General features: G+C 37.4%; 1 protein-coding gene across 1 annotated transcript; it reads left to right on the top strand.

Annotated features, from left to right (window-relative positions):
- Positions 1-881: 881 nt before the first annotated feature.
- LOC103656787 (importin subunit alpha-1-like) lies at positions 882-23,622 on the top strand. The gene is given in 5 exon segments (XM_040643408.1): positions 882-1,085; positions 13,194-13,305; positions 21,703-22,650; positions 22,653-22,898; positions 22,901-23,622. Coding segments are annotated over 5 exon segments (1,953 nt in total). The 3' UTR covers positions 23,344-23,622.
- Positions 23,623-26,569: the final 2,947 nt, after the last annotated feature.

Genomic DNA, 26,569 nt, shown 5'->3' with positions numbered 1-26,569 from the left:
AAGGTGGTAGAGTAGAAAGATCCTGAGCTCACCTCTTTCCACCAACACAACTACCCATAGTACAACTTTCTTCTATGAATGACTTGAAGAGTAGCAAAATAGCTCTACCAGAACTCAAGATAGAAAGTGAAAGCCACATGAAGATGGGTAGGAGGGTTAGAGATATGGTCTAATCAGGATCCATACCCCTGAATATTGACACACACGTGGGAGGGGTAACACAAACACAGAGGTCCTCCTTGTGGAAATAGGATTTAAGCTCCACATTTGTCACCTTGACCTCTGGGAACTGCAGTGGGAGGATGAGCCCCCTGCCCCCAAGGTCTTGGTTTGAAAACCAGTGTGGCTAAATCCCAGAGAGCCAGAGGGCTATAGGAAACTGAGACTTCACACTTAAAAGGCCCACACCCAAACTCGCTTGCTCTGAGTCCCAGTGCAGAGGCAGCAGTTTGAAAAGTGCCTGAGCCATATGTGAAAGAGACTTACTAATTTTAGGGTATTTTCTAAAGGAGCAATGATCTGAAGGAACGTCCTCTGGGAATGGAATGGCTAGCGGATGCAATTTTTTTTTTTTAAACTCTCCTCCTACCTAGCTAACCCAGCACTGGCAAGGTGCCTTTTCTGACACTCTCCATCTACCTTGCTAGCTAGCACTGAATGCCCCACTCCAGCATTCCTCTATGGACCAAACCTGCCCCCTCTGGCCTGTGCTACTCCATTGGCTCCTGGCCTGCCATAATACCTGGTGAGGGATTTTGGCTGGGACAGGTGCCCCTCCCAAAGCGGCTGCTGCTGTGCCACACTAAGTGGGTGGCCTTGACCAGGACGAGAACTGTCCCAAAAGAGCTCCTTTCCCAGGGCAAGCCAGCCCGTCCACCATCATGTTAGTGGAAGCTGCAGCCTGGCCTCAGCCAGCTATGCAAGGGGCCAGCCTTGCCCACCTGTGGCAATTGCAACTGGGCATTGCACCTAGCTGGATTAGGGACCAGCCACACCCACCAATGCACCTGCAGCTGTTGCAGCCCAATCATGATAGGAGGGCACAAATAGACCTCACAGGGGATCCCCCAGAGTGCTTGGTTCTGGTGACCAAGAGGGGTTAACTTCTGGATCTCCTACATAAGGCCACTCCTTCAAGACAAAGACACATAGCTGATCTACTTAATACATGGAAACAAACTCAGAGTTTTTCAAAATGAAGAAACAAAGAAATACATTCCAAATGAAAGAATAAGAAAAAAAATGTTAGAAAAAGAACAAAATGGATATAGTAAACTTAAGTGATAAAGAGATAATAGAAAAGTCTAAAAACCAATTAGAGCTTAAGAATTTAATGGCTGAAATGAAAAATACACTACAGTGATTCAACAGCAGATTGTATGATGCAGAACAATGGATCAATGACCTAGAACACAGGATAGTGGAAAACATTCAAGCAGAGCGGCAAAAGAAAATATAATTTTTTAAAATAAGGATAGTATTAGTGACCTCTGTGACAGCATGAACATACTAACATTTGCATTATAAGGATCAAAGAAGAAGAGAGAGAGAAGGGCTGAAAACATTTTGAAGAAATAATAGTTGAAAAATTCCCTAATCTGGGGAAGGATACAAACATCCAGTTCTAAGAATCACAAAGAGCCCCAAAAAAGATGAACCCGAAGAGGTCCACAGCAAGACACATACAATTAAAAATAGGGGCGCCTGGGTGGCTCAGTTGGTTAAGCAACTGTCTTTAGCTCAGGTCATGATCCTGGAGTCCCAGGATTGAGTCCTGCATTAGGCTCCCTGCTCAACAGGGAGTCTGCTTGTCCCTCTGACCCTTCCCCTCTCATTCTCTCTCTCTCTCTCTCTCAAATAAATAAACAAAATCTTTCAAAAAAAATTAAAAATAAAGAATTTCAAAAGCAGCAAGAGAAAAACATCTAGTTATGTACAAGGGAACTCCCATAAGGCTATCAGCTGATTTTTCAGCAAAACTTTACAGGCCAGAAGGGAGTGGTTTGATGTATTCAAAGTGCTGAAAGGCCAAAAAAACCCACAAAAAAACAAAAAACAAACAACAACAACAAGAAAACTACAACCAAGAATACTCTACCTGCTTATCACTCAGAATTAAAGGAGAGCTAAAGAGTTTCCCAGAAAAAAGAAAAATTAAAGAAGTTCATTACTACAAAACCAGCTTTACAAGAAATGTTTTCTTTAAGTGAGAGGGAGTAGGGAGGACATAACCACAAGCAAAAGAGTCATGAAAGAAATAAACTCACTGGTAAAAGCAAACATACAGTAAAGGTTGTGGATCAATCATTTATAAGGCTAGCATGAAGGCTAAAAGAAAAAGGAACAAAAATCAATCATATAAACAATAATTATTTTGAGGGATACACAAAATAAATGGATGTAAATTATGACACCAAAAACAAAACACCTGGAGGAGGTAGTAAAAATATAGTGCTTTTAGAATACGTTACAACTTACGTGCCCAACACCTACACTGATGTATTTATAGGTTGTTATATAAGAACCTCATGACGACCACAATTCAAGAACCTCTAACAGATACAAGAAGAAAAAGAGAGATAGAAAGAGAGAGAAGGACATCCAAACTTAACACTAAAAAAAGTGATCAATCACAAGGGAAGAGATAAAAAGAAAAAAACAGAAGTGAAAAAGAACTGGAAAATAATGAACAAGATGGCATTAAGTACATACCTATCAATAATTACTTCTGATGTAAATGGGTTAAAAGCTCCAATCAAAACACAGTGTGACTGAATGGATAAAAAAACAAAAAGGCCCATGTACATGTTGCCTTCAGAAGACTCACTTCAAACCTCTAACGATACACACAGACTGAAAGTAAAGGGATGTACAAGAGATTCTACGCAAATGTAAACAAAAAGAAAGCCAGAGCTGCAAAACTTATATCAGAGAAAATGGACTTTAAAACAAAGACTCAAACAAAAGACAATGAAAAGAATTACATAATGAAAAAGAGCTCAATTCAACAAGAGGATATACAAATAGTAAATATCAATTCACCAATCCCAGGAGCACCTAAATATATAAAGCAAATATTAGCAGATACAAGGGAGAAACTGACAGCAATCTAAAAATAGTAAGGAACTTTAAATCCCACCTACATCAATAGATAGATCATTCAGAGAGAAAATCAGTAACAAAATGATGGCCTTAAATGACACATTAGGCCAGATGGACTTAATAGATATCTATTATTAAGATACAGAATGTTCCATCTAAAAATAGTAGACTGCTCATTCTTTTCAAGTGCACATAGAACATACTCCTGGATAGATGACATATTAAACCAAAAAATAAGTCTCAATAAATTTAAAGACTGAAATCATATCAAGCATCTTTTTTGACAACATTATGAAACTATAAATTACTAAACAAAACTGGCAACAATAAAAGTATGTGTAGGCTAAACAACATGCCACTAACAACCAATGGGTCAACAAAGAAATCCAATAAATATCAAAAATAGGCTGCTAAGAGTGCAAATGGAAAAATAACATTTTACATCTATGGGATGCAGCAAAAGCAATTTTGAGAGAGAAGTTCATAGTGCTGCAGACCTACCTCAAGAAATGAGAAAAAGTCTTAAACAGTGTAACCTCACACCTAAAGAAACTAGAGGAATAGAATTAGCAGAAAGAAGGAAATAATAAAGTTCATAGCAGAAAGAAATAAAATAGACACTAAAAAATTAGGAAAGATCAATATATCTAAGAGGTGGTACTTTGAAAAGATAAACAAATAAAATCAGAAATTTAAAAAAGTTATAAATGACCCATAGCAATACAGAGTACTGTAAGAGACTACTATGGACAATTATACATCAACAAATTTGACAACCTAGAAGAAATGGATGAATTCCTAGACATTTACAACCTTTCAAGACTGAATCCAGAAGAAATAATAATCTGAATGGATCAGTAAGTAGTAGTGAAATTGAACCAGTAATCAAAAATCTTCCAAGAAACAAAAGTCCAGGATCTGATGACTTCACAGATAAATTCTACCAAATATTTAAAGAAGAGTTATACTTCTCAAACAAATTCCAAAATAAAATAAAGAGGAAGGATTCCAAATTCATTCTATGAGGCTGGCATTATGCTGATACCAGAATCTAACAAAGACATTACAGAAAAAGAAAATTCTAGACCAGTAGTCCTGATAAGTAGATATGCAAAAATTCTCATCAAGAGATTAGCAAACTCAATTCAACAATACATGAAAAGAATCATACACTATGATCAAGTACAGTTTATTCCAAGGACGCAAGGATGGTTCAGTATGCATAAATTAATCAAGATGGTATATCACATTAGCAAAATGAAAGATAAATATCATACGATCATCTTAACACAGAAAAACATTTGACAAAATTCAACATCCATTTATGATAAAAATTTTCAGAAAGGGTAACTCAACATAATAAAGACCATGTATGGCAAACCCACAGCACATCATACTCAGTGGTGAAAAACTGAAAACTTTTCCTCTAAGATCAAGAACAAGGCAATGATGCCCACTTTCACCTTTATTCAACATTGTACTGGAAGTCTTAACCACAGTAATCAGACAAGAAAAATAAAGACATCCAAATTGGTAAGAAAGAAGTAAAACTTATTCTTTGCAGATGGCAGGATACTAAAGAAAACCCTAAAGACTAGTGGAAGAAAAACAACTATTAGAATAAATGGATTCAGTAAACTTTCAAGATATAAAATTAATATAGAGAAATCTGTTGCATTTCTATATGCTATAAACAAACTAGCAGAAACAGAAATTTTAAAAATCCCATTTACACTTACAACAAAAAGAGTAAAATATGTAGAAATTTATTTAACCAAGGAGGTATGAAAACTATAAGACACTGAAGAAAAAAATTGAACAGGACACAAGTAATTGAATCTTACTGTGATCATGGAGTGTAAGACTTAATACTGGTAAAATGTTTATACTATCCAGAGCAATCTCTGTCAAGATACCAATTGAAAATTTCACAGAACTGGAACAAATAATTGTAACATTTGTATGGAACCCAAATAGCCAAAGCAATCTTGAGGGAAAAACAAATCCGGAAGTATCACATTCCCTGATTCAAACTATACTATAAAGGTAAAATAATCAAAATGGCGTAGTAGTGACACAAAAACAGACACAGAGGTCAAAGGAACAGCACAGAGATCCCAGAAATAAACCCATACTTATACAGTTAATCTACAACAAATGAGGCAATAATGTACAATGGGGAAAAGATAGTCTCTTAAATAACTGATGTTGGGACAAGTGACATGTACATACAAACAGGCAAAACTGAACCACCTACTTACACCATATAGAAAAATACACTCAAAATGGATAAAAGACCTAAATGTAAGACATGAAACCTCAAAACTCCTAGAAGAAAACATGTTTTAAGCTCTAAACATTATTTTGGATCTGTCTCCTTATGCAAGGGCAACAAAAAAAAAAAAAAAAAAGAGAGAGAAAAGAAAAGAAAAGAAAAGAAAAGAAAAGAAAAGAAAAGAAAAAAGAAAAAAGAAAAATGGGACCACATCAAACTAAAAGCTTTGGAAGAGCAGAGGATACCATCAACAAAATAAAAATGCAATCTACTGAATGGGAAAATCTTTTGGAAGATTTGGAAATGGAAATGATATATCCAAAAAGGTAGGATATCTTAATATCTTAATATATCTTAATATTTAATATATAAAGAACACAACTCAACAACAACAAAAAGAAACAACTCAATTAAAAAATGGGCAGAAAATACGAACGGACATTTTTCCAAAAAAGACATACTGATGGTGAATAGGCATATGAAATGCTCAATATCACTAATCATCTGGGAAACCTAAATCAATACCACAATGAGACGGTACTTACACTTGTGAGAATGCTATTATCAAAAAGATAAATAACATGTGTTGATGAGGATGTGGAGAAAAGAGAACCCTCATGCAATGTTGGTGAGAAAGTAAATTGGTACAACCACTGTGAAAAACAGTCTGGAATTTCTTCAAAAAATTAAAACTAGAACTACCACACCATCCAGCAATTCCACTTCTGGGTATTTATCTAAACAAAATGAAAATACTACTTCAAAAAGATATATGCACTCCATTCATTGAAGCAATATTTACAATAACCAAGATATGGAAGCAACCTGTGTCTATTGATAGATAAATGGATGAAGTATGTACGGTGTATATATATATATATACACACACACACACATACACACCGTGAAATATTAGCCATAAAAAAAGAATGAAATATTAGCCATAAAAAAAGAATGGAATCTTATTATTTGCAACAGGATGGATGGACCTAGAAGGTATTATGCAGAGAGAAATTACACAGAAAAATAAATACTGTATGATTTCACTTAGATGTGGAATAAAAAAAAAATGAACAAAACGAAACAGAAAGAGACTCATAAATACAGAGAACAAAATGGTGGTTACCAGAGGAAAGGGTTTGAGGGGATGCGTAAAGGTGATTGAGACATTCATTTCATAATTTACATGAACATAAATTATATTTTACACCTGAAACCAATATTTCATGTCAACTATACCTCAATAAAAAATAAAAACATTAAAAAACATAAAATAAATGCAGAAGTACATAAATATACTAAATATCTGTAAATCACACACATCTATGTATATTGTGATCACCTTGTCCTTCGATTTTTTAAATATAATATATTCCTGGAGATTGATTTACTATAGCACAGATAGACCTACTCATTATTTAATTAATGGCTGCATGGTATGGGTGTGCTACAATTGACTTAGTCACTCTTATGTTAGATTTAAGTTAATTTTCAATCTTTTGCTACTGCAAACAATAAATTAAAACTTATAATACTTTTACTAAATAAATGCAATACACATGTTAATATATAAAAATGCTGATATTAATTTTTAACTTAAAAAGTTAAAAAAAAGCAATAGTGAGGCAGTTGGCTAAAATCAATAGTGAGTCAAATACAGTTTAGGCAGTTGGCTAAAATCAAAAACACAAGATGACAAGTGTTGGCAAGGATGTGGAGAAAAGGGAAAACCTCCATGCACTGTTGTTGGGAATGCAAATTGGCGTAGCCACTGTGCAAAATAGTGTGGATTCCTCAAAAAATTAAAAGTAGAATTACCGTATGATCTAGTAATTCCAACACCGTGTATTTACCCAAAGAAAACAAAAACACTAATTCAAAAAGAAATATGCAACCCTATGTTTATTGCAGCATTATTTACAATAGTCAAGATGTGGAAGCAGCCCAAGTGTCCACCCATAAGTGAATAGATAATAAAGAAATATGCAATGGAATATAACTCAGCCATAAAAAATAATGAAATCTTGCCTTTTGCAACAAGACAGATGGACCTAAGGGGTAGGATGCTAAGTAAAATAAGTCAGAAAAACACAAATACCATGATTTTACTCATATGTGGAATTTAGGAAACAAAAGAAATGAACAAAGAAAAAAAAGACAAAAGCAGACTCTTAAATACAGAGAAGTCATGGTTGCCAGGGGGAGGTAGGTGGAGAGCTGGGTAAAATAGATAAAGGAGTATACTTGTCTTTATGAGCACTGAGAAATATATGGAATTGTTGAGTCATTATGTTGTATGCCTGAAACTGCTACAATACTGTATGTTGGTTATACTTCAATAAAAAAAAAATTTAGAAAAGGTAAAAACAGGCAATAGGCAGTTGACAAAAGTCAGCCTCTTTGTATAACCTTTTATATTCGTAAGAAAAATGTGATGAAGGGGCGCCTGGGTGGCCCAGTTGTTAAGCGTCTGCCTTCGGCTCAGGGCGTGATCCCAGTGTTCTGGGATCGAGCCCCACATCAGGCTCCTCCACTGGGAGCCTGCTTCTTCCTCTCCCACTCCCCCTGCTTGTGTTCCCTCTCTCGCTGGCTGTCTCTATCTCTGTCAAATAAATAGGAAGGAAAGAAGGAAGGAAGGAAGGAAGGAAGGAAGGAAGGAAGGAAGGAAGGAAGGAAGGAAGGAAGGAAGGAAGAAAAAAGAAAGAAGTGATGAAAACTGAGTATTGGAATATGATAATAAGACGTACAACATCCAGGTATATCTGAAATACCAACAAGACTGTGGACTGTTCCTATGAAACTAATTATTACACATGGTATATATAGTTATTTCATTATGCCATACCCAAGTAATGCAAAGTAATGAAGTTAATTGTTGTTGATTATTCTTTTTTGTTGTTGTTGTTGTTGTTGTTGTTGTTGTTGTTGATTATTCTATCTACTGTAGTACAGTTCTGAATTCATACCAGAAGTGTTGTAAGCATGTCTGGCTAGTAGTGACAGACAGCATAATGAATTTACTATATACTTTTCTTAAACCTTTAATTTTGAGAGGCTACTCTATGACAATTTGTTCCATGAAAAAAAAAATTCATCAAAATAAAACAATTCTTGTTTCTTTTTTTTTTAAAGAGATATTACCAGAAGAGAAACTACAAAGTTTTTCTCAAGTAGTAAAAGATACAAGCGTCAACAATAAAAAGCATTAAATGACATGAATGCATGTGAAAATGTTTTCAGACAAAAAAAAATATTTTTAATAAAAGATGACAGAGAATGCATTATTTGGAGAAACTAGAAATTGTGAAGAGGTGATACAAGCCATTTCCCTTTGTCAATTCAGGGTGCCCATGATTTGGCATTTTCTGTAAATAGTATTTCTGATGACTGATTTGGGGACTGAAAGTCTAGTGAGCATTCCCAGAGTTTAAACTCTTTAACGATCAATTTGAAAACTTCCAGATTTGTCTCACGTAGTCCTAAAGTAGACATCGGAAATTGGCTAGGCCCTCAGACATATATTCTTCCATAATTATTTGACTGCGTCTGTCAAGTTGTAAAGTTTCTGTCTTTGTTTTGATTGAGAATATTTTACTATCTGCTGGGTGATATCATTAGTATGACAGGAGTTTTGTGGGGGATTGCTATTATATGTTAATAATGGATATTACCTGCAGTGCCTGAGTCCTTTAAAGTAAACATCACACTGATTTAGACCTTTCTTCTACATCTTTTGGTATATCTGACACTCCCCTCCTTAATATGTTGCATATTTCTAAGGAAGCATATGTTCTTACAGTCAGTTCTGCTTCTGAGATTCTTCTTCCACAAGTGCTGTCTCCACGTTATGCTTTCTTAATACATACTCCTTGGATACATTGTCTGATTCAGTATACACACAAATGTACATCTGCGTGTGCATACACACACACACACACACACACACACACACACAGAAGGCCTATGTACCTAGGGGTAGTTCACCAATTAGGAAAAGTATCCATTTGAACCTATTGATTTTGACTGAAATTAGTAATAACAATCAGCATATATTAAAAAATAAACAAACTCATGGTCCTTAGCTTTCTTCCCCTCTATAACAGAATGAGAATAAAAAAAGAGAGTTCAGAAACCTAATCTTACATAAACAGAATATTGGACAGAGAATTTTTTTTTCTGAGTGAATATTGACGTATAAATGGCATCATCAAAAAACAGATGGAGGAAAAGGCACCCAGACCATCTTTACTGCCCAGCTGGAAATAGACTCTCTCCTCTCTTTGTGACATGCAGTGGGCCGCCTCTCACCATGTTATTACAACTGAATTTCATAACTTTCAGCCTCTGGCCCTATCTCTAGCTCATTCTAGCTCTCTTCCTGCCCCCACTTGATAAACTTCTTTGAAAAATGCTCAATGTACCTAGTACAGTGTAAAGATTTAAACCACATTAATGAATAAGACATAGTCTCTATTTTCAAGGACAGTATTCTTACAGAGGGAAAATAAAGAGGTGGGCAGAAGACAGTGGAATACATTATAGAATGAGAAAAAAGGAAGAAGTGCAATGACTGAGGTATGTAGGAGGTTAAGTACATTAGAGATGAAGAGATACATGCAGACTAAGTGATACTGGAAGGGGTTATGCTTGAGTTGCTGGTTTCTCTTCTTTTTCAATCAACATTGACACTCCGTGGTGGAGTTGTTCGTCTTATCCTACCTTACTAATATGCACAACTCTATATAGGCTCTTAGAAAAACAACCACTAGTAGGTATATTCCTCGTAGAAATTGAATTATTCTAGATTATTCAATTGTGGAAAAACTCAACCAACAGAGCTTCAAGAAGAGTAGGTCAGCCTGGTTTAAGAGAAAGGTATGTCCCATAATAATCTCATGGGATGAGGTTTTACCAGAAAAAAGAGATACAATCCAACATCAGGGAGTTCTCAGTTACTTCAGAAAAGGAATACTTTTTTTTTTTTTTTTGTCTGCATTTCAACATTTATCCCAGGACTAATTTTCCAGCAGTGATTCACTATTTTCCTGTTGATGGAATTTAATTTTCAATTATTTTTTTGCTGCACTTAATTTTCTTTTGTTTTTACAGTCAGTTTAAGAACCTATAATTCTTAAGTTTCAAATAACTCACTTAAATCATTTTCAGGTTAGCCTAAGTTCAAAACATTTCTGAATATTCCCACCACTCTCCTCAATTAAAATAATAGTCATGCAGTGTTTGATGGTCTGCCTTCTTTTGACTCTCTCCAAGTTTGAAATCTTCAATTTTGAGCCTTCAACAATACAAATAATTATATTAATATATATGAAAACTAGGGTACCAAACACTCTCCATTCTTTTTTCCTCTGCGTTTTTCTCATTTGAGAGGAAAAATGCAGTCTATCCAAAATCAATACACAGCACTTTGCAGTTGTTTGTGGACATGCAGGGAGCAGAGAAACATTTGAGTCACCCAATGAGCATGTTCCTAACTCAGGTCAAACAAGGCAACAAACACTCTGCCTTGGTCAGATCTCGTGCTATAAACAAGTGTCTTTTTTGTAATACATTTAAGACCATGATTTTTTAATCTTTGTTGATGTTTTGTTTGTTTGTTTAAAACAGCCCCCAAGTGTAGTGCTAAAGTGCTGCATAGTTCCCTAAATGTAAGAAGGCTGTGATGTGCCTTATGAAGAAAATACAGTTGACCCCTGAACAATGTGGGGGTTAAGGGTGCTGACCACCTGCACAAAAATCCATGTGTAAGTTCTGAGTCCCCCAAAATGTACCTACTACTCCCCTATTAATGCCTGGAAGGCTTACTGATAATATAAACAGTTGATTAACGCATATTTTGTATGTGATACATAGTATATACTTTGTTCTTACAATAAAGTAAGCTAGACAGAAGAAGATGTTATAAAGAACATCATAAGACAGAATATATTTACAGTACTGTACTGTATTTATTGAAAAAAAATCTGCATACAAGTGGGCCCACATAGTTCAAAACCGTATTGTTCAAGAGTCAACTGTACACTGGCTAGATCGGCTTTGTTCAGGAATGAATTAACAAATAATATGTATTACATAGGATTTCTAAACAGAAAAACACATGAAACAAGGTCATGTATTGACAGGTTGATGAGAATGTGACCAGAGGCTCACAGGAACCTGTGGGTTTCCTCTGAGAGCAGTGTTCACAGACACTTTATAGAACATAACTACTTCAAATAATGCAAATTGCCTTTGTGCATATATCATTTAACTATCTATATTCAAGACCTTAAGTTTTGTAAAATTACTAATAAAAAGGGATAAAATGAGAATACACCTTTTCTAAATATGTAGTATGCACTAAGCTCTGCACAAAGCACAAAACAAATACAAATTCATTTGATCTTCACCACAAAAGTATGTAAACAAATGATCAGAAATGCCAGATAACTTTCAAAGACCATGTAGCTTGTAGATGACACAGTAGATTGGGCATCTCTTTGTCTTCAGAGTTTATATACGTGTTATTAAGCATGCTAACAAACCAATTTCTTAATTCAGACACTTCTATATTCCTAAGTGTGACTCACAATTTTTGTGTGAAACTTACACGCGATGCTTCTCCTATCTCCTCCCTAAATGAACCTGTACATTTTTTTCCCATGATTAAAAAAAAAAAAAGCTCTAGGTATGTTTCACCATATTATTTTTGGATTGAAATCCTGATTAAATCATCTTCTCATTCCATATTCTGATCTGTAACTTTTCAATTCTTAATACCAGTTTTTAAGTTATTTTTCCTATTTTCTTATTCAAAAATCAAATTCTGCAGCTGCTTATAATTCCTCTGCAGGTGCCACTGATAATTATTCCCTATGGGTTTCTAGTACAATTCCACCAGGCTCATTTATCACATACAATTATATCTATTCTACTTTTTAAATGTTTTTTGTTTTGTTTTGTTTCTGGTAGACTTACAAGAAACACCATTATATCAATTTTCAACTAACATCTGTGGATAAAAAGCATTATAATACAAAAGACATGTCTTTAGGGTGCAGCTCAACATCGTGTTTCTTTTTTCACTGCTTAAATAGCACTACACTCATTTTATTGTCTTGAAATTTTGGAGGAAAAAAGGAAGAAACAAAGCTTATTTTACCAAGATAAAACTTGATAGAGTATGGTTTGCTCTTAAGGACTTAAGGTTGGCAAGAGAGGGAATAAAGAATTGTGATTTCTTGTACAAAGTTCTCACAATAAAAAGCAGCTGGAGTTAGCTCCTTTTAACTATAAAAATAAGCGAGAGAAGAAACCCCCTCAGAAACTCACTTCCAGTAACTCTAGGGCTTGCCCTGTGTGGGTATACTGTTCTTGAGAATAATGGATAATGACAAATAGGAACGGGTTATGCTTTTCTGAGTATTTATGTCAGATCTGCTGTTAAACCTTGAAAGACAAACTACTTCAGCTTCATATGCTTATATGAAAATTTTTCTTTATAAATTGGTTTATAAGCCTTGTTTTTTCATGGTTTTTTATTTTGTTTTGTTTTGTTTTTTGATCACAAGCCAGCATACACTATTTTAAATTGGTCAGAGAGGAATGTTGCTTGAAAATGTAATTGTAAGAATCCATTCCGATAACAGATTAACAATGTAGTTTTATGAGTTGCTCAGTTGAATCAGCTGGAGAAATTTTGCATCAAGATATCTTGAGAATCAGAATTAGAAAGAGAGCCTCTTTTACAGCAGACTGGTAAAAATTGGGAGATGTCGGCATAAAAGACTAAATAATTGTTCTGTATGTGTAAATTCAGAATCAAAGGGAGAATGTGAGAAGTTCTGTTGCCATGTTGGAAAAAGTACTTTTAGAGCAATTCTGGAAAGCCAAAAGGAAAATGGGGTTTAGGACTTTCAAAATTAAGGCAGGTATATCACATCTTACATTATTCCAGAGAGAATTTTAGCTGATCAAAGTGTTTCCAATTAACTGGAGAAGATGGGGAGCTTGAGTCAATTTGTGTAAGTTAGTTTATAAGAGATTTTTTGAGTTTTTGCTGGAAGAAAATATAGGATGTGTTTGTGAAGTTTCTTGAGGTGCACAGGTGAGGGAGAGAAAAATAAAGAACTGAAAACAACCCACACTCAACACTGTGATGTAGAGTTTGAGACCAATGGAGAGAGGCTACAGGAAGAAGCTGAAGAAATCCTTATAATGAACTTCTCTGGGAGGGCACCACAAAGGGACAGGAGAACATTCTGAATCTGATGTGACAGAGTATGACAAAATGTATCAAGTGGTATTTTACTACTTATGGATAATTTAGAGGATGCATTTATTACCTGAAATTCTGGTAGAACTTGTAGATACCATCCTTATGAAATAATTGGTATTCTCATGTTAATCATATTATCAGTAAGAGTGATGGGGAACCCTTGAACAGATGTGAAGGGAGCATCATTGAGGATGGCCAGCCTGAAGGAAGAGAACATTGCTGGCAATCTGTTTCAGTAACTCGTGGCATACCTCCTATGGATAGTCCAAACTTGGGTGGTGAGGCTTGGGGTAAGAGAATTGACACTTAGGTGGGTTTCTGCTCAAGGGAGTTCCTAGGGATTTGAGGAATTCTTGAAGTCTTGAATAAGACTCTAATTAATGAGGATAACTGTTCAAATATGGTTTTCTGAAACTTAAAGAAAGATTAAGCAAAAGAATATGTGGCTTGGAGGAACAATTTTAAAAACTACATATCACAGGTAACATCTAAAGCTACAGGAATTAAAATCCTTTCCCTATTATGATCTAATATACATTTGTAAGTTCCACCACTCCACCAATAAAAACCATGCTGACACAGGTGAAAACCTAGACAGCTCAGAGCTCAACTTTTTTCTCATACTGCAAAAAGACTACAGCAACTTATTGTATATCATTTGTGATTTAACTGTGTCTATTTTATTTAATTTTCTCTGAATTCCTAATTATTATCATCCTAATCATCTATATGTATTTTTCTGTCCCCTCAAATAATTCTATAATACAGAATAATGTACACACATATTTTAATTCTTCTTGTGTATTTTCAAGTTCACACTCCTCTAACAGAAGGTAATATACTATTGATGCCTGGTTATATTTTAATAAGGCATATATTGTCTTAGAGTCCTAATGATTTTCCACACCCTGATATTGAAGTGCTATAATTAGGTACTATAGCTAATTACAACTTTGCATTGCCACCTGGTAGCAACTTCCGTGAATGTTAGTCCATGTCCATAAGGTGATTTATATACTCAATCAGGTATGCAAAAGCCACATCCACTATTTAGCACATTGTAGCTGTTTTGAAACATAAATGGCTGCCACAAAGCAAAACTGACTAACCCCTGAAAAAGACGACATTAAATTTACCACATTTAACACTATCCAGAGTCATTTTGAAAAGAAAAGCAGAGACCCGCTACTGTATTCTCAGCTTCTAATATACACGGAATGAAACATTTTGTATGAAGTATAATTAAAACTGTTTTCAATTTTAATAGCAATAACACTTTTCAAAATTGCTCTGATAATTCATCAAAGAGAAAACAAAAGTTTTTACCAAAGGGTATTTTTGCTTCCAGTTAAAACGTAGACATTTTGGGTATAAAATCACTCCCAAAGTAATTAGAATATACTGGATAAGCTATGAGATCGTAATTTTTAAAACCATCAGAGATTTTAGATGTAAAAAAATCTAGATAAATTGAAACCAGAAATAAACATGCATTGCTGGCTTCAATCACTGAATAATAATGGGAAAAGGAACAAATCTCCCATAGATTGGGATAAGGAGAAGCCATCCACACTTTTAATGAAATTTCAACGGCTGCATGTAAATTGTATAATGAATTAGAGCCCCAAATGGAGAGAAAACCTGCCCCTACCCACCAGTTCTGTCCCACAGGGCCTACACTGTACATGTGGGATAAAGCGATGGTAGAGAAGAACTGAAAGTAAGCACTGGAGCCCACTACCCCAACGCACAAAGGATCTTCCTGAATGCACATCAATAGTTCACTAACTGCATGGGGAGAGCACTAAGTGGAACACGATCCCCTGCGTGTGTGCTAGTCCCTCTGCCTCAAGTGGAGATGGAAAAAGAGCTTTCACCAAGAGCACTGCAATTCCTGAAGATGGGGCAGAACACTCACATTAGAGAGCAAAGAGAAATACGTAGTGATCCAAAAAGCTGGGAAGTGTGCTGTAAAGCACAGAGAAATCAATCATCGTTTGGAAAACTGGTCACTAGACTCTGAAACAGAGAGATCTCCAGTGTTTTGTCAATACTCAGATCCCAAGCCTTGCTATAAAGAAAAAAAAAAGTTTAAATCCTGTCCTGAAAATAGTCAAATCTAGTGGTGAAAAAATGACTCTAACTAAAGCAAATAAAGTTCAATAACAGCTCAACTACTGATTGGATTGACTTAGCTCCTACGGTAGCAATCTGACATTTTCTTTTCTTGGACAAACATCATTTACTTTTGTTTTCTCACATACGCAATAGCACAATTACGAGACATGAAGAACTGGGAATATGATTCATATTCAAAGGGGAAAAACTGACAATGAGAGCAAATCCTCAGATAGCCTAGAAGTAGGACCTAGAAGATTTCAGAGGCTGGGAAGATGGCAGAGAAGGAGGACCCTAAGCCCGCCTCATTCCATGGATACAATTGGGGTACCCTCACATCAGTGTAAATAACCTGAAAAATGACCTGAAAACTGGCAGAACAAATTCCGCATCTTAAGATAGAGAGGAGACCACAGAGAAGAAGGCAAGAAAAAAGGTGGAGATGAGGTTTGGGAGCAAAATGAACGGTGGCCATCCATAGTGGGAAGGAAGCTGGGGTCACAGAGAAGGCTGAGAAACAGAATAGCACATGGGGGAGCCTGCATGGGGAAGACAAATCCCCATAACATTTGGCTTTGAAAGAGAGACAGGGCTGAATTTCATGAGTTCTTAAAACCAGTGTGACTTAAAGCCTGGAATTAAACAACAACAACAACAACAACCCAAACAGTGGGCTCCACTCCAGGAGAGCCCAGAGGGCATTAAAAAGCTGATAAAAGAGACAGCATGATAAATAGCCAGGGTAGGTACAGCAATGGAAGGAGCATTTGAAAAATACCTGGGGCACATGGGAGGGAGAGTGTTTTACTCATACCAGAGCCTGTCCTGGGGACGCAGGGATCACAGGGAGATACCTCCAGGAGCAAAGGAGCTAGAACACCCCATTTTCTACCCCTACTCCTCTGCATAAACACAGTCACCTGTGGAAATCAGCACATTGCCCACATTCACTACCTAACTTGCTTTGACAAAGCCATGCCTCCATATTCTTCTGCAGATCTTTGCTTTCCAGTCTTGCTTGCCTCCATCCTGACATTGGGGGCCCCCTCCCCCAGAAAATAGGAGCAAACTTCACCAGCACCATGTCTCCCTACCCACACCTTCTGTGGGGCATTGGTTCTTACAGCAGTGGCAGCAGTTCTCATTTCTCAAGCAGACCAATGCACACTTTGTTTAAATGTGCCCCACCCAGCCAGGGACCAAACATTGTCCAGTACAGGAAAAGAGAGCCTCTGCAGACAACTGGAGGGAAAAAGAAGCCAGGACTCAAAAGCAGAACACATGCAAGACACATAGGAGACACTTCATGAAGCAACAGACCCTGGGAAACAGGGGATACTGCACACTGTAGGGCACTACAGGACCTCTTTATCAGACCTTAAAGAGCAGGGGACATAGGTGACTTTCCTAAACAGACACAGAGTGTTAGACAAAATGAGGAGACAGAGGCATATGTCCCAAATGAAAGAACAAGACCAAACCACAGCAAGAGACCTAAGTGAAACAGATATAAATAATATGCCTGATAGAGAATTTAAAGTAATGATCATAAAGATACTCACTGGATTTAAGAATAGAGGACAACAGTGAAACCCTTAACAAAGAGATAAAAAAAGAACCAACCAGAGATGAAGACCACAATAAATAAAATAAAAAATACACTCGATGGAATAAATAGCTGGATAGAAGAAACAAAAGAATGAATTAATGGCTTGGAACACTGAGTAATGGAAAGTAACTAAGTTGAGCAAATGAGAGTAAAAGACTATGCAAATTGAGAATAGTCTTAGGAAACTCAGTGACTTCATCAAGTATAATTAAGTTGGCATTATAGGGATCTGAGATGCAAAAGAGAGAGAAAGGAGGGCAGAAAATTTATTTGAGGAAATAATAGCTAAAAACTTCCCTAATCTGGGGAAGGAAACAGATATCCAGATCCAGGAAGCACAAAGATCCCTCAACGAAATCAACCTAAGGAGATCCACATCAAGACACATGGTAATTAAAACTGAAAAAACTAGTGATAAAGAAAAAAATGTAAAAGCAACAAGAGAAAAGACAGCTATATACAAGGGACTCCTCATAAGGTTATCAGCAGATTTTTCAGCAGAAACTTTCCAGGCCAGAAGAGAATGGCATGATATACTCAGAGTACTCAAAGGGAAAAATCTGCAGCCAAGACTATTCTATTCAGCAAGACTATCATTCAGAACAGAAGGAGAGATAAAGAGTTTCTCAAATGAATAAAAACTAAAGGAGTTCATAACCACTAAAGCAGCCCCACAAGAAAAATTAAAGGGGACTCTTTGAGTGGAAAGGAAAGTCCATAAGTGAGAGTATGTAAAGTAAAAAACAAAATCAATAAAAAGAAGTAGTTCTGTAACAATCAGTCAGGAGATCCATAAAACAAAATGGTGTGAAATATGACACCATATACCTAAAGCATTATGAGGGAGAGGACTAAAGAATAGGTTCACAAAGTACAACATCCATTCATGATAAAAACCCTCAAGAAAGGACATCTAGAAGGAACATAACTCAACATAATAAAAGCCTTATATGAAAAACCCACAGCAAACATCATACTCAATGGGGGAAAAACTGAGAGCGGATCAGAACAAGACAAGGATATCTACTCTCACCACTTTTATTCAACATAGTACCAGAAGTCCTAGCCGCAGCAATTGGACAACATAAAGAAAGAAAAGGCATCCAAATTGGTAAGAAAAAAGTAAAACTTTCACTATTTGCAGATGACATGATAATATATGTATAAAACCCTAAAGACTTGACCAAAATACTACTAGAACTGATAAATAAATTCAGCAGAGTCACAGGATACAAAATCAATGTGCAGAAATCTGTTACATTTCTATACACTAACAATGAAGCAGCAGAAAGAGAAATTAAGAAAATAATCCCATTTACAACTGCACCAAAACCCATAAGATAGCTAGGAATAAACCCAACCAAAAAAGTAGAAGTCCTATACTCTGAAAACTGTAAGAAACTGATGAAAGAAATTGAAGAGGACACAAAGAAATGGAAAGACACTCCATGCTCATGGTTTGGAAGAACAAGTACTGTTAAAATGTCTATGCTACTCAAAGCAGTCTACACATTTAATGCAATCCCTATCAAAATACCAACAGCATTTCTCACAGAACTAGAACAGACAGTGTCAAAAGTTATATGGAACCACAAAAGAACCTGAATAGCCAATGCAAACTTGAAAAGCAAAGCAAAGCTGAAGGCATCACAATTCCAGACTTCAAGTTATATTACCAAGTGGTAGTGATCAAAACAATATGGTTCTGGCTCAAAAATAGACAGATAGAGGAAACCCAGAAATGAATCCACAATTAAATGGTCAATTAATCTTCAACAAAGCAGGAAAGAATATCCAATAGGAAAAAGACAGTCTCTTCAAGAAATGGTGTTGGGAAAATTGGGCAGCTAGACACTTATCTTACACCATACACAAAAAATAAATTCAAAATGGATTAAAGACTTAAATGTGAAATCTAGAACCACAAAAATCCCAGAAAGCCATAAATCCTCTGACATTGGCCATATCAACATTTTTCTAGAGATGTCTCCTGAGTCAAGGGGGAAAAAAAAACTAAATTATTGGGACTACATCAAAACAACGAGCAAAGGAATTAACCAGCAAAACTACAAAGCAACCTACTGAATGGGAGAAGATATTTGCAAATGACATCTGACAAATGATTAGTATCTAAAATATCTAAAGAACTTTTACAAATCAACACCTCCCCCCAAAATAATCCAATTTAAAAATGGGCAGGAGACATGAACAGACATTTCTCCTAAGAAGACACACAGACAGCTAACAGACACATGAAAAGAGGCTCAACATCAGTCATTATCAGGGAGATCCAAATCAAAACTACAGTGTGACATCACCTCACACCTGTCAGGAGGACTAAAATCAAAAGCACAAGAAACAATAAGTGTTGGCAGGGATGTGGGGAAAAAGAAACGCTCATGCACTATCAATAGGAATGCAATGTGGTGCAGGCACTGTGGGAAACAGTATGAATGTTCCTCAAAAAGTTAAAAATAGGACTACCATACAATCCAGTAATCACATACTGGGATTTACCCACAAAATACAAAGCACTAGTTCAAAGGGATACACACACTCCTATCGTTATAGTAGCATTATTTACAATAGCAAAATTACAGAAGCAGCCCAAGTATCCATCAATAGATGAATGGATAAAGAAGAATGGAATATTCATACAATGGAATATTACTCAGCAATAAAAAACAATGAAATCTTGCCTTTTGCAGCAATATGGATGGAGCTAGAAAGAATAATGTTACGTGAAATAAACCAGTCAGAGAAAGACAAATACCTTATGATTTCACTCATTTGTGGGATTTAAGAAACAAAACAAATAAGGAAAACAGAGAGAAGAGAGACAAACCAAGAAACAGACTTTAACTCTGGAGAACAAACTGATGGTTACCAAAGAGGGGATGGTGGGGGGATGGGTGAAATAGGTGATGGGGATTAAGGAGTACATTTGTTGTGATAAGCATTGGGTCTTGTATGGAAGTGCTGAATCACTAAATTCATCACCTGAACTAATATTATATTCTATGTTAACTATAGTGCAATTAAAATAAAAACTTAATAGAAAAAAGAAATAGGTACTAGAAGATTAGGACTTTTAGGCAATTAGAAGAAATATGTTAGAGGAGCTAGAAAAAAAAAGCTAGGTAATATGAACATAACAGTCACATATAACACTACATATTAGGAAGAAACAAATGCAAATTCTACAAAGATTACCATGTTGCAAATAGCATTCATTTACTTTCATCACATTCTAATTTGCAGAATATCAACAAATATTATATAAACTGAAAAAACACACAAACTATATAAATAAGCAGAGCTTCTAAGATTTGTGGAATTAACATATGTATAAGTGAAGAACTAGCTGAAAGAGAGAGAGAAAATAGGGAAAATCTTTGAAGAGATAATGTTATAATTACCTAAAATGGACGAAAAGCATTAAGCCACAAATCTAAGCAGCTCACTGAAACTCAAAAATTGAAAAAAGGAAAGGAAATCATATTTAGGCACATCTTAATTGAAACTTGTAAAAAACTAAATTAACTGAAAAAATATTAAAAGTGGTCAAAGAATAGAGACACTGCATACAGGGCATATGTGATATAAACGACAGATGACCACCTTCAGAAACAATGAGGCCAGAGGGTGAAAAAACGCCATTTGTAAGTGATATGAGAATAAACTAGTAAATCCTAGTCAATTTAGAATTCTATATTCAAAAAAATATTCTTCAAAAATTCATGCAAAATAAATGTATCTTCATACCATCAAAATTGAGGAGAGTCCTATTCCTGGAGACTAGCAAAATGAGAAATGTTGAGGAAGCCCATATCTACATGAAGGAATAAAAGGCCCTTAAAAGTAATATTTATGAGATTAAAAAATAATCATTTAAATTAAAAGTATATTTTCTCATTTTAATACATATTGTGGGGGCACCTGAGTGGCTCAGTTGGTTAAGCATCTGCCTTCAGCTCAGGTCCTGATCCCAGAGTCCTGGGATCAAGCCCTCCATCAGGCTCCTTGCTCAGTGGAAAGCCTGCTTCTCCCTCTCCCTCTGCCCCTCCCCACTGCTCATGTGCTCTCTCTCTCTCTCTCTAATAAATAATCTTTAAAAAAATACATATTGTGATAGGCAGAATAATGGCTTCCCAACAATTTCCAAGTTTTAACCTTCAAAATTTGTGAATATATTTAATTCTATGGCAAAGGTGAAGCAAGGTAGCAGATGGAATTCAATGTGCTAATCAAAAGATGTTTAAACACGATTATCTGTCTTTGGGCTGATCCATGGTACATGTTTTGAGGACAACTGACCCACAGCCTGCCCGCCCCCCACCGCCTCCTTTGGAAGCCTCAGCCAGCTGTGTAGCTCTCTCCCTTTGTCCCATAACCATGTCCACAAAGAGAATGCTAATTCACCAGCTGCCCGCCTTAACAGATTCAAGAACAAGGGGAAAGACAGTACAGAAATGAAGCAGCACCGAATAGAAGTTAATGTGGAGCTGAGTCAAGCTAAGAAGGATGACCAGATGCTGAAAAGGAGAAACTTAAACTCATTTCCTGATGAAGCTACCTCTCCACTGCAGGAAAACCGCCACAACCAGGGCACTGCAAATTGGTCTGTTGATGATATTGTCAAAGGCATAAAGAGCAACAATTTGGAAAGCCTGCTCCAGGCTACTCAAGCTACTAGGAAATGGCTTTCAAGGGAAGAACAGCCCCCCCATAGACAATATAATCCAGGTGGGTTTGATTCTAAAATTGTGTCCTTCTTGGGCAGAACTGATTGTAGTCCCACTCAGTTTGAATCTGCTTGGGCTCTCGCTAACATTGTTTCCGGGACATCAGAACAGACCAAGGCTGTGGTAGATGGAGGTGCTATCCCAGCATTCATTTCTCTGTTTGCATCTTCCCAGGCCCACATCAGTGAACAATCGGTATGGGCTCTAGGAAACATTGCAGGTGATGGTTCAGTTTTTTGAGTCTTGGTTATCAAGTACCATGCAGTTGACCCACTACTGGCTCTCCTTGCAGTTCCTGATATGTCATCATTAGCATGTGGTTACTTACGTAACCTTACTTGGACACTTTCAAACCTTTGTCACAACAAGAATCCTGCACCACTGTTAGATGCTGTTGAGAAGATTTTTCCTACCTTAGTTTGTCTCCTGCATCACAATGATCCAGAAGTATTAGCAGATATCTGCTGGGCCATTTCCTACCCTACTGATGGTCCAAATGAATGGATTGAAATGGTTGTGAAAACAGGAGTGTGCCCCAACTGGTGAAGCTTGTAGGAGCTACTGATTTGCCCACTGTGACTCTTGCACTGAGAGCCATAGGAAATATCATCACTGGGACAGATGAACAGACTCAGGTTATAACAGATGCAGAAGAACTTGCTGTCTTTCCCAGCCTAACAAACCCCAAAACTAATATTCAGAAGGAAGCCACATGGACAACATCAAACATCACAGCTGGTCTCCAGGACCAGATACAACAAGTTGTGAGTCATGGATTGTCCCATTCCTTGTTGGTGTTCTCTCTAAGGCAAAGCATAAGACACAAAAGGAAGCTATCTGGGCTGTGACCAACTATACAAGTGGCGGGACAGATGAACAGATTGTATACCTCATTCATTGTGGCATAAGAGAACCACTGATGCATCTTTTAACTGCAAAAGATACCACGATTATTCTGGTTATCCTGGATGCCTTTCAGGCTGCTGAGAAACTAAGTGAAACGGAGAAACTTAGTATAATGATGGAAGAATGTGGAGGTTTGGACAAATGCAAGCTACAAAACCATGAAAAGGAGTCTGTGTACAAAGCTTCATTTAACTTGATTGAGAAGTATTTCTCTGTAGAGGAAGAGGAAGATCAGAAGGTTGTGCCAGAAACTACCTCCAAAGGATGTCAGTTCCAAGTTCAGGATGGCACTCCTGGGACCTTTAGCTTTTAGATTGTACAGCTGAGGCACAAAGTTGTTTGTTGTGTACTCTGGTAGAAGTTTGTCTTACTGTTTCTCTACGAAGAACTCTTTTTAAATGTGTTTTATTATTGTAGCACTTTTTACAGTGGAACTATACTTGACCAGTTCCAAACCGTACAGACCATATGAAGCTCCTCTTCTCAATGGGTTTCTTCTTTCTATGTGGAATCTCCCATCTTGCAGTGTCCTATAAATAAAGATTAAATCCCAACCTTAAAAAAAAAAAAAAACTAAACAGGCTTATCAAAGGAGAAACCAATGTAATCACAAGAGTTTTTAAAGGTGTAAGAGGTAGCCATGACAAGTCAGTGTCAAAGTAATATGATATGAGGAAAAACTTGACCAGCCACTGCTGGCTTCGAAGACTGAAACAGGGCAGGGTCACAAGCCAAGAAATTCAGGGACCCTCAAGAAGCTGGAAAGGTAAGAAAAGAGATCTTTTCTTAGAGCCTCTAGAATAAACACAACCTTGACTTTAGCCCAGAAAAACCCACTTAGGAGGAGGAAAAAAGATGGTGGAGGAGTAAGGAACCTTTTTTCAGCTGGTCCCCTGAGTCGAGCTGGTTATCTACCAGACCATCCTGAACGCCCATGAAATCAGCCCGAGATGCAGGAAGATACATCTGGATCTCTACAAACAAACATCTCCAGCGCTGAGTATTGAGGTATGAAGCAGGGAGCCAAGAATCCACGCACAGATATTGGAAGATAAATGGAAGGGGGAGGGAGCCGCCGCGCTTGGGCACCGGGAAGCGGTAGCCACCTGCACGGGGGAGCGGGTGGACTCGCAGACTGGTAGCTGCCGAGAAACCAGACTGAAACCGGGAGCTTGAAGCGCATACACCCAAACTGACAACCGAGCTCCAGTTCGCTCACTGGAACCAGACTGATACCTGGAGCTCGGGAGCATGTGCATGACCTGACTGAAAACCGGCGCTCCAGAGCGTGCGAACCACACTGAAACAGGGAGCTGGGGAGCGCGTGCGGGAACCGGGGGCGGCTAACGGTGTTAGAAGCACAAAGGGCAGAGATATGCCAGCCCTGGAAGCGAGGACTGGGAGAGTGGCTGTGGGGCGCACATCCCAGGATGCTGCAGGTTTTTTTAGCAGCACCGACAGAAACAGAGTTAAAGTGGCCAGGAGAGCTCAGTGGAGAGTGGACTGCGATCTCTCTGTTCTGAGACAGAGGCTTGGATATGGCCACTGCGGCTCTGACTCTCAGAAGAGTCACAGAAAACCACCAGGGAAAGCTGCCAGAGAACAGAAGCCCCAAAACTGGTTCTCACTGAGCCCATCCCCCCTCCACAGGGGACAGGGCAACTCTATCCAAACAGCGTTGCCTGAGTATCGGCGCAGCAGGCCCCTCCCCCAGAAGGCAGGCTGAAAAATCAAGAAGCCCACATCCCTAAGGTCCCTATAAAACAAGTGCACACTGCCTGGGTCCTGGTCAATAATTTGGGCTCTGGGCAACCCCACAACCTCTCCTCATCAGAATGACAAGGAGGAGGAACCCCCAACAAAGGAAAGAAACAGAGACTGTGACCTCTGCCACAGAACTGATGGATATGGATATAACTAAATTGTCAGAAATGGAGTTCAGAGTAACAATGGTCAAGGTGATGTGTAGGCTAGAAAAAAATATTCACAAAAATATTAATGAAAATATACAATCTCTAAGGGTGGAAATGACAGCGAATCTGGGAGAAATTAAAAATGCTATGAATCAAATGCAGTCTAAACTGGATGCTCTGGAGGCCTGGGTGAATGAGGCAGAAGAACGAATAAGTGAGTTGGATGATGGGATGATACAAAAGAAGGAAAGAGAGGGAACATGGCTTAAAAAACGACAATTTCAAGAATTTAGAATACAGGAGATTACTGACTCAATGAAACATTCCAATGTCAGAATCATTCGCATTCCTGAGGGGGTGGAGAAAGAGAGAGGTCTAGAAGAGATATTTGAATAAATTGTAGCTGAGAACTTCCCTAATCTGGCGAAGGAAACAAGAATTTGTGTCCAAGAGGCAGACAGGACCCCTCCCAAGATCAATGAGAACAGAGCAACACCATGTCAAATAATAGTAAAATTCACAAATCTTAGATCCAAGGATACAATCTTGAAAGTGGCCAGGGGGAAGAGAATGCTCACCTACAGGGGGATAAGCATCAGAATAATGTCAGACCTGTCTACAGAGACCTGGCAAGCCAAAAAAAGCTGGCAAGACATACTCAGAGCACTAAGTGAGAATAACATGCAGCCAAGGATCCTTTATCCAGCAAGGCTGTCATTCAGAATGGATGGAGAGACAAGGACCTTCCAAGACCAGCAGAAACTGAAAGAATATGCAACCACCAAGCCAGCCCTACAAGAAATATTAAAGCGGGTGCTATAAAAATAAAAAGACCCCAGGAGTGATACAGAACAGAATTAACCAGAATTTACAATCTATAGAAACAAAGACTTCACAAGAAACATGACATCATTAAAATCATATCTTCAATAATCACTCACGATGTGAATGGCCTAGATGCTCCCATAAAATACCATAGGGTTGCAGATTGGATAAAAAGACAAGACCCAACCATTTGCTGTCTACAAGAGACTCATTTTGAACCTAAAGGTACATCCAGACCGAAAGTGAAGGGATGGAGAACCATTTATCATGCCAACGGACCTCAGAAGAAAGCTGAACTACAAATTCTCATATCAGACAGATTAGATTTTAAGCTAAAGACTGTAGTTAGGGATACAGAAGGATGCTATATTATTCTTAAAGGATGTATCCAACAAGAGGAACTAACAATTATAAATATCTATGCCCCCAACAGGGGAGCAGCTAGATACACAAGCCAACTCTTAACCAGAATAAAGAGACATATAGGTAATAATACATTAATAGTAGGGGACCTCAATACTCCATTCTCAGCAATAGACAGATCACCTAAGCAGAAAATCAACAAGGAAACAAGAGCTTTGAATGACATACTGGACCAGATGGACCTCATAGATATATATAGAACACTGCACCCCAGAACAACAGAATACTCATTCTTTTCGAAGGCACATGAAACTTTCTCCAGAATAGACCATATACTGGGTCACAAAACAGGACTCAACTGATACCAAAACACTGAGATTACTCCCTGCATATTCTCAGACCACAATGCTTTGAAACTGGAACTCAATCACAAGGAAA

The sequence above is a fragment of the Ursus maritimus genome, unplaced genomic scaffold, assembly GCF_017311325.1.
Source record: "Ursus maritimus isolate PB19 unplaced genomic scaffold, ASM1731132v1 scaffold_28, whole genome shotgun sequence".
NCBI classification, from domain to species: domain Eukaryota; kingdom Metazoa; phylum Chordata; class Mammalia; order Carnivora; family Ursidae; genus Ursus; species Ursus maritimus.
The sequence above is the reverse complement of the archived record's forward strand: the minus strand, read 5'-3'. Positions and strand labels throughout refer to the sequence as shown.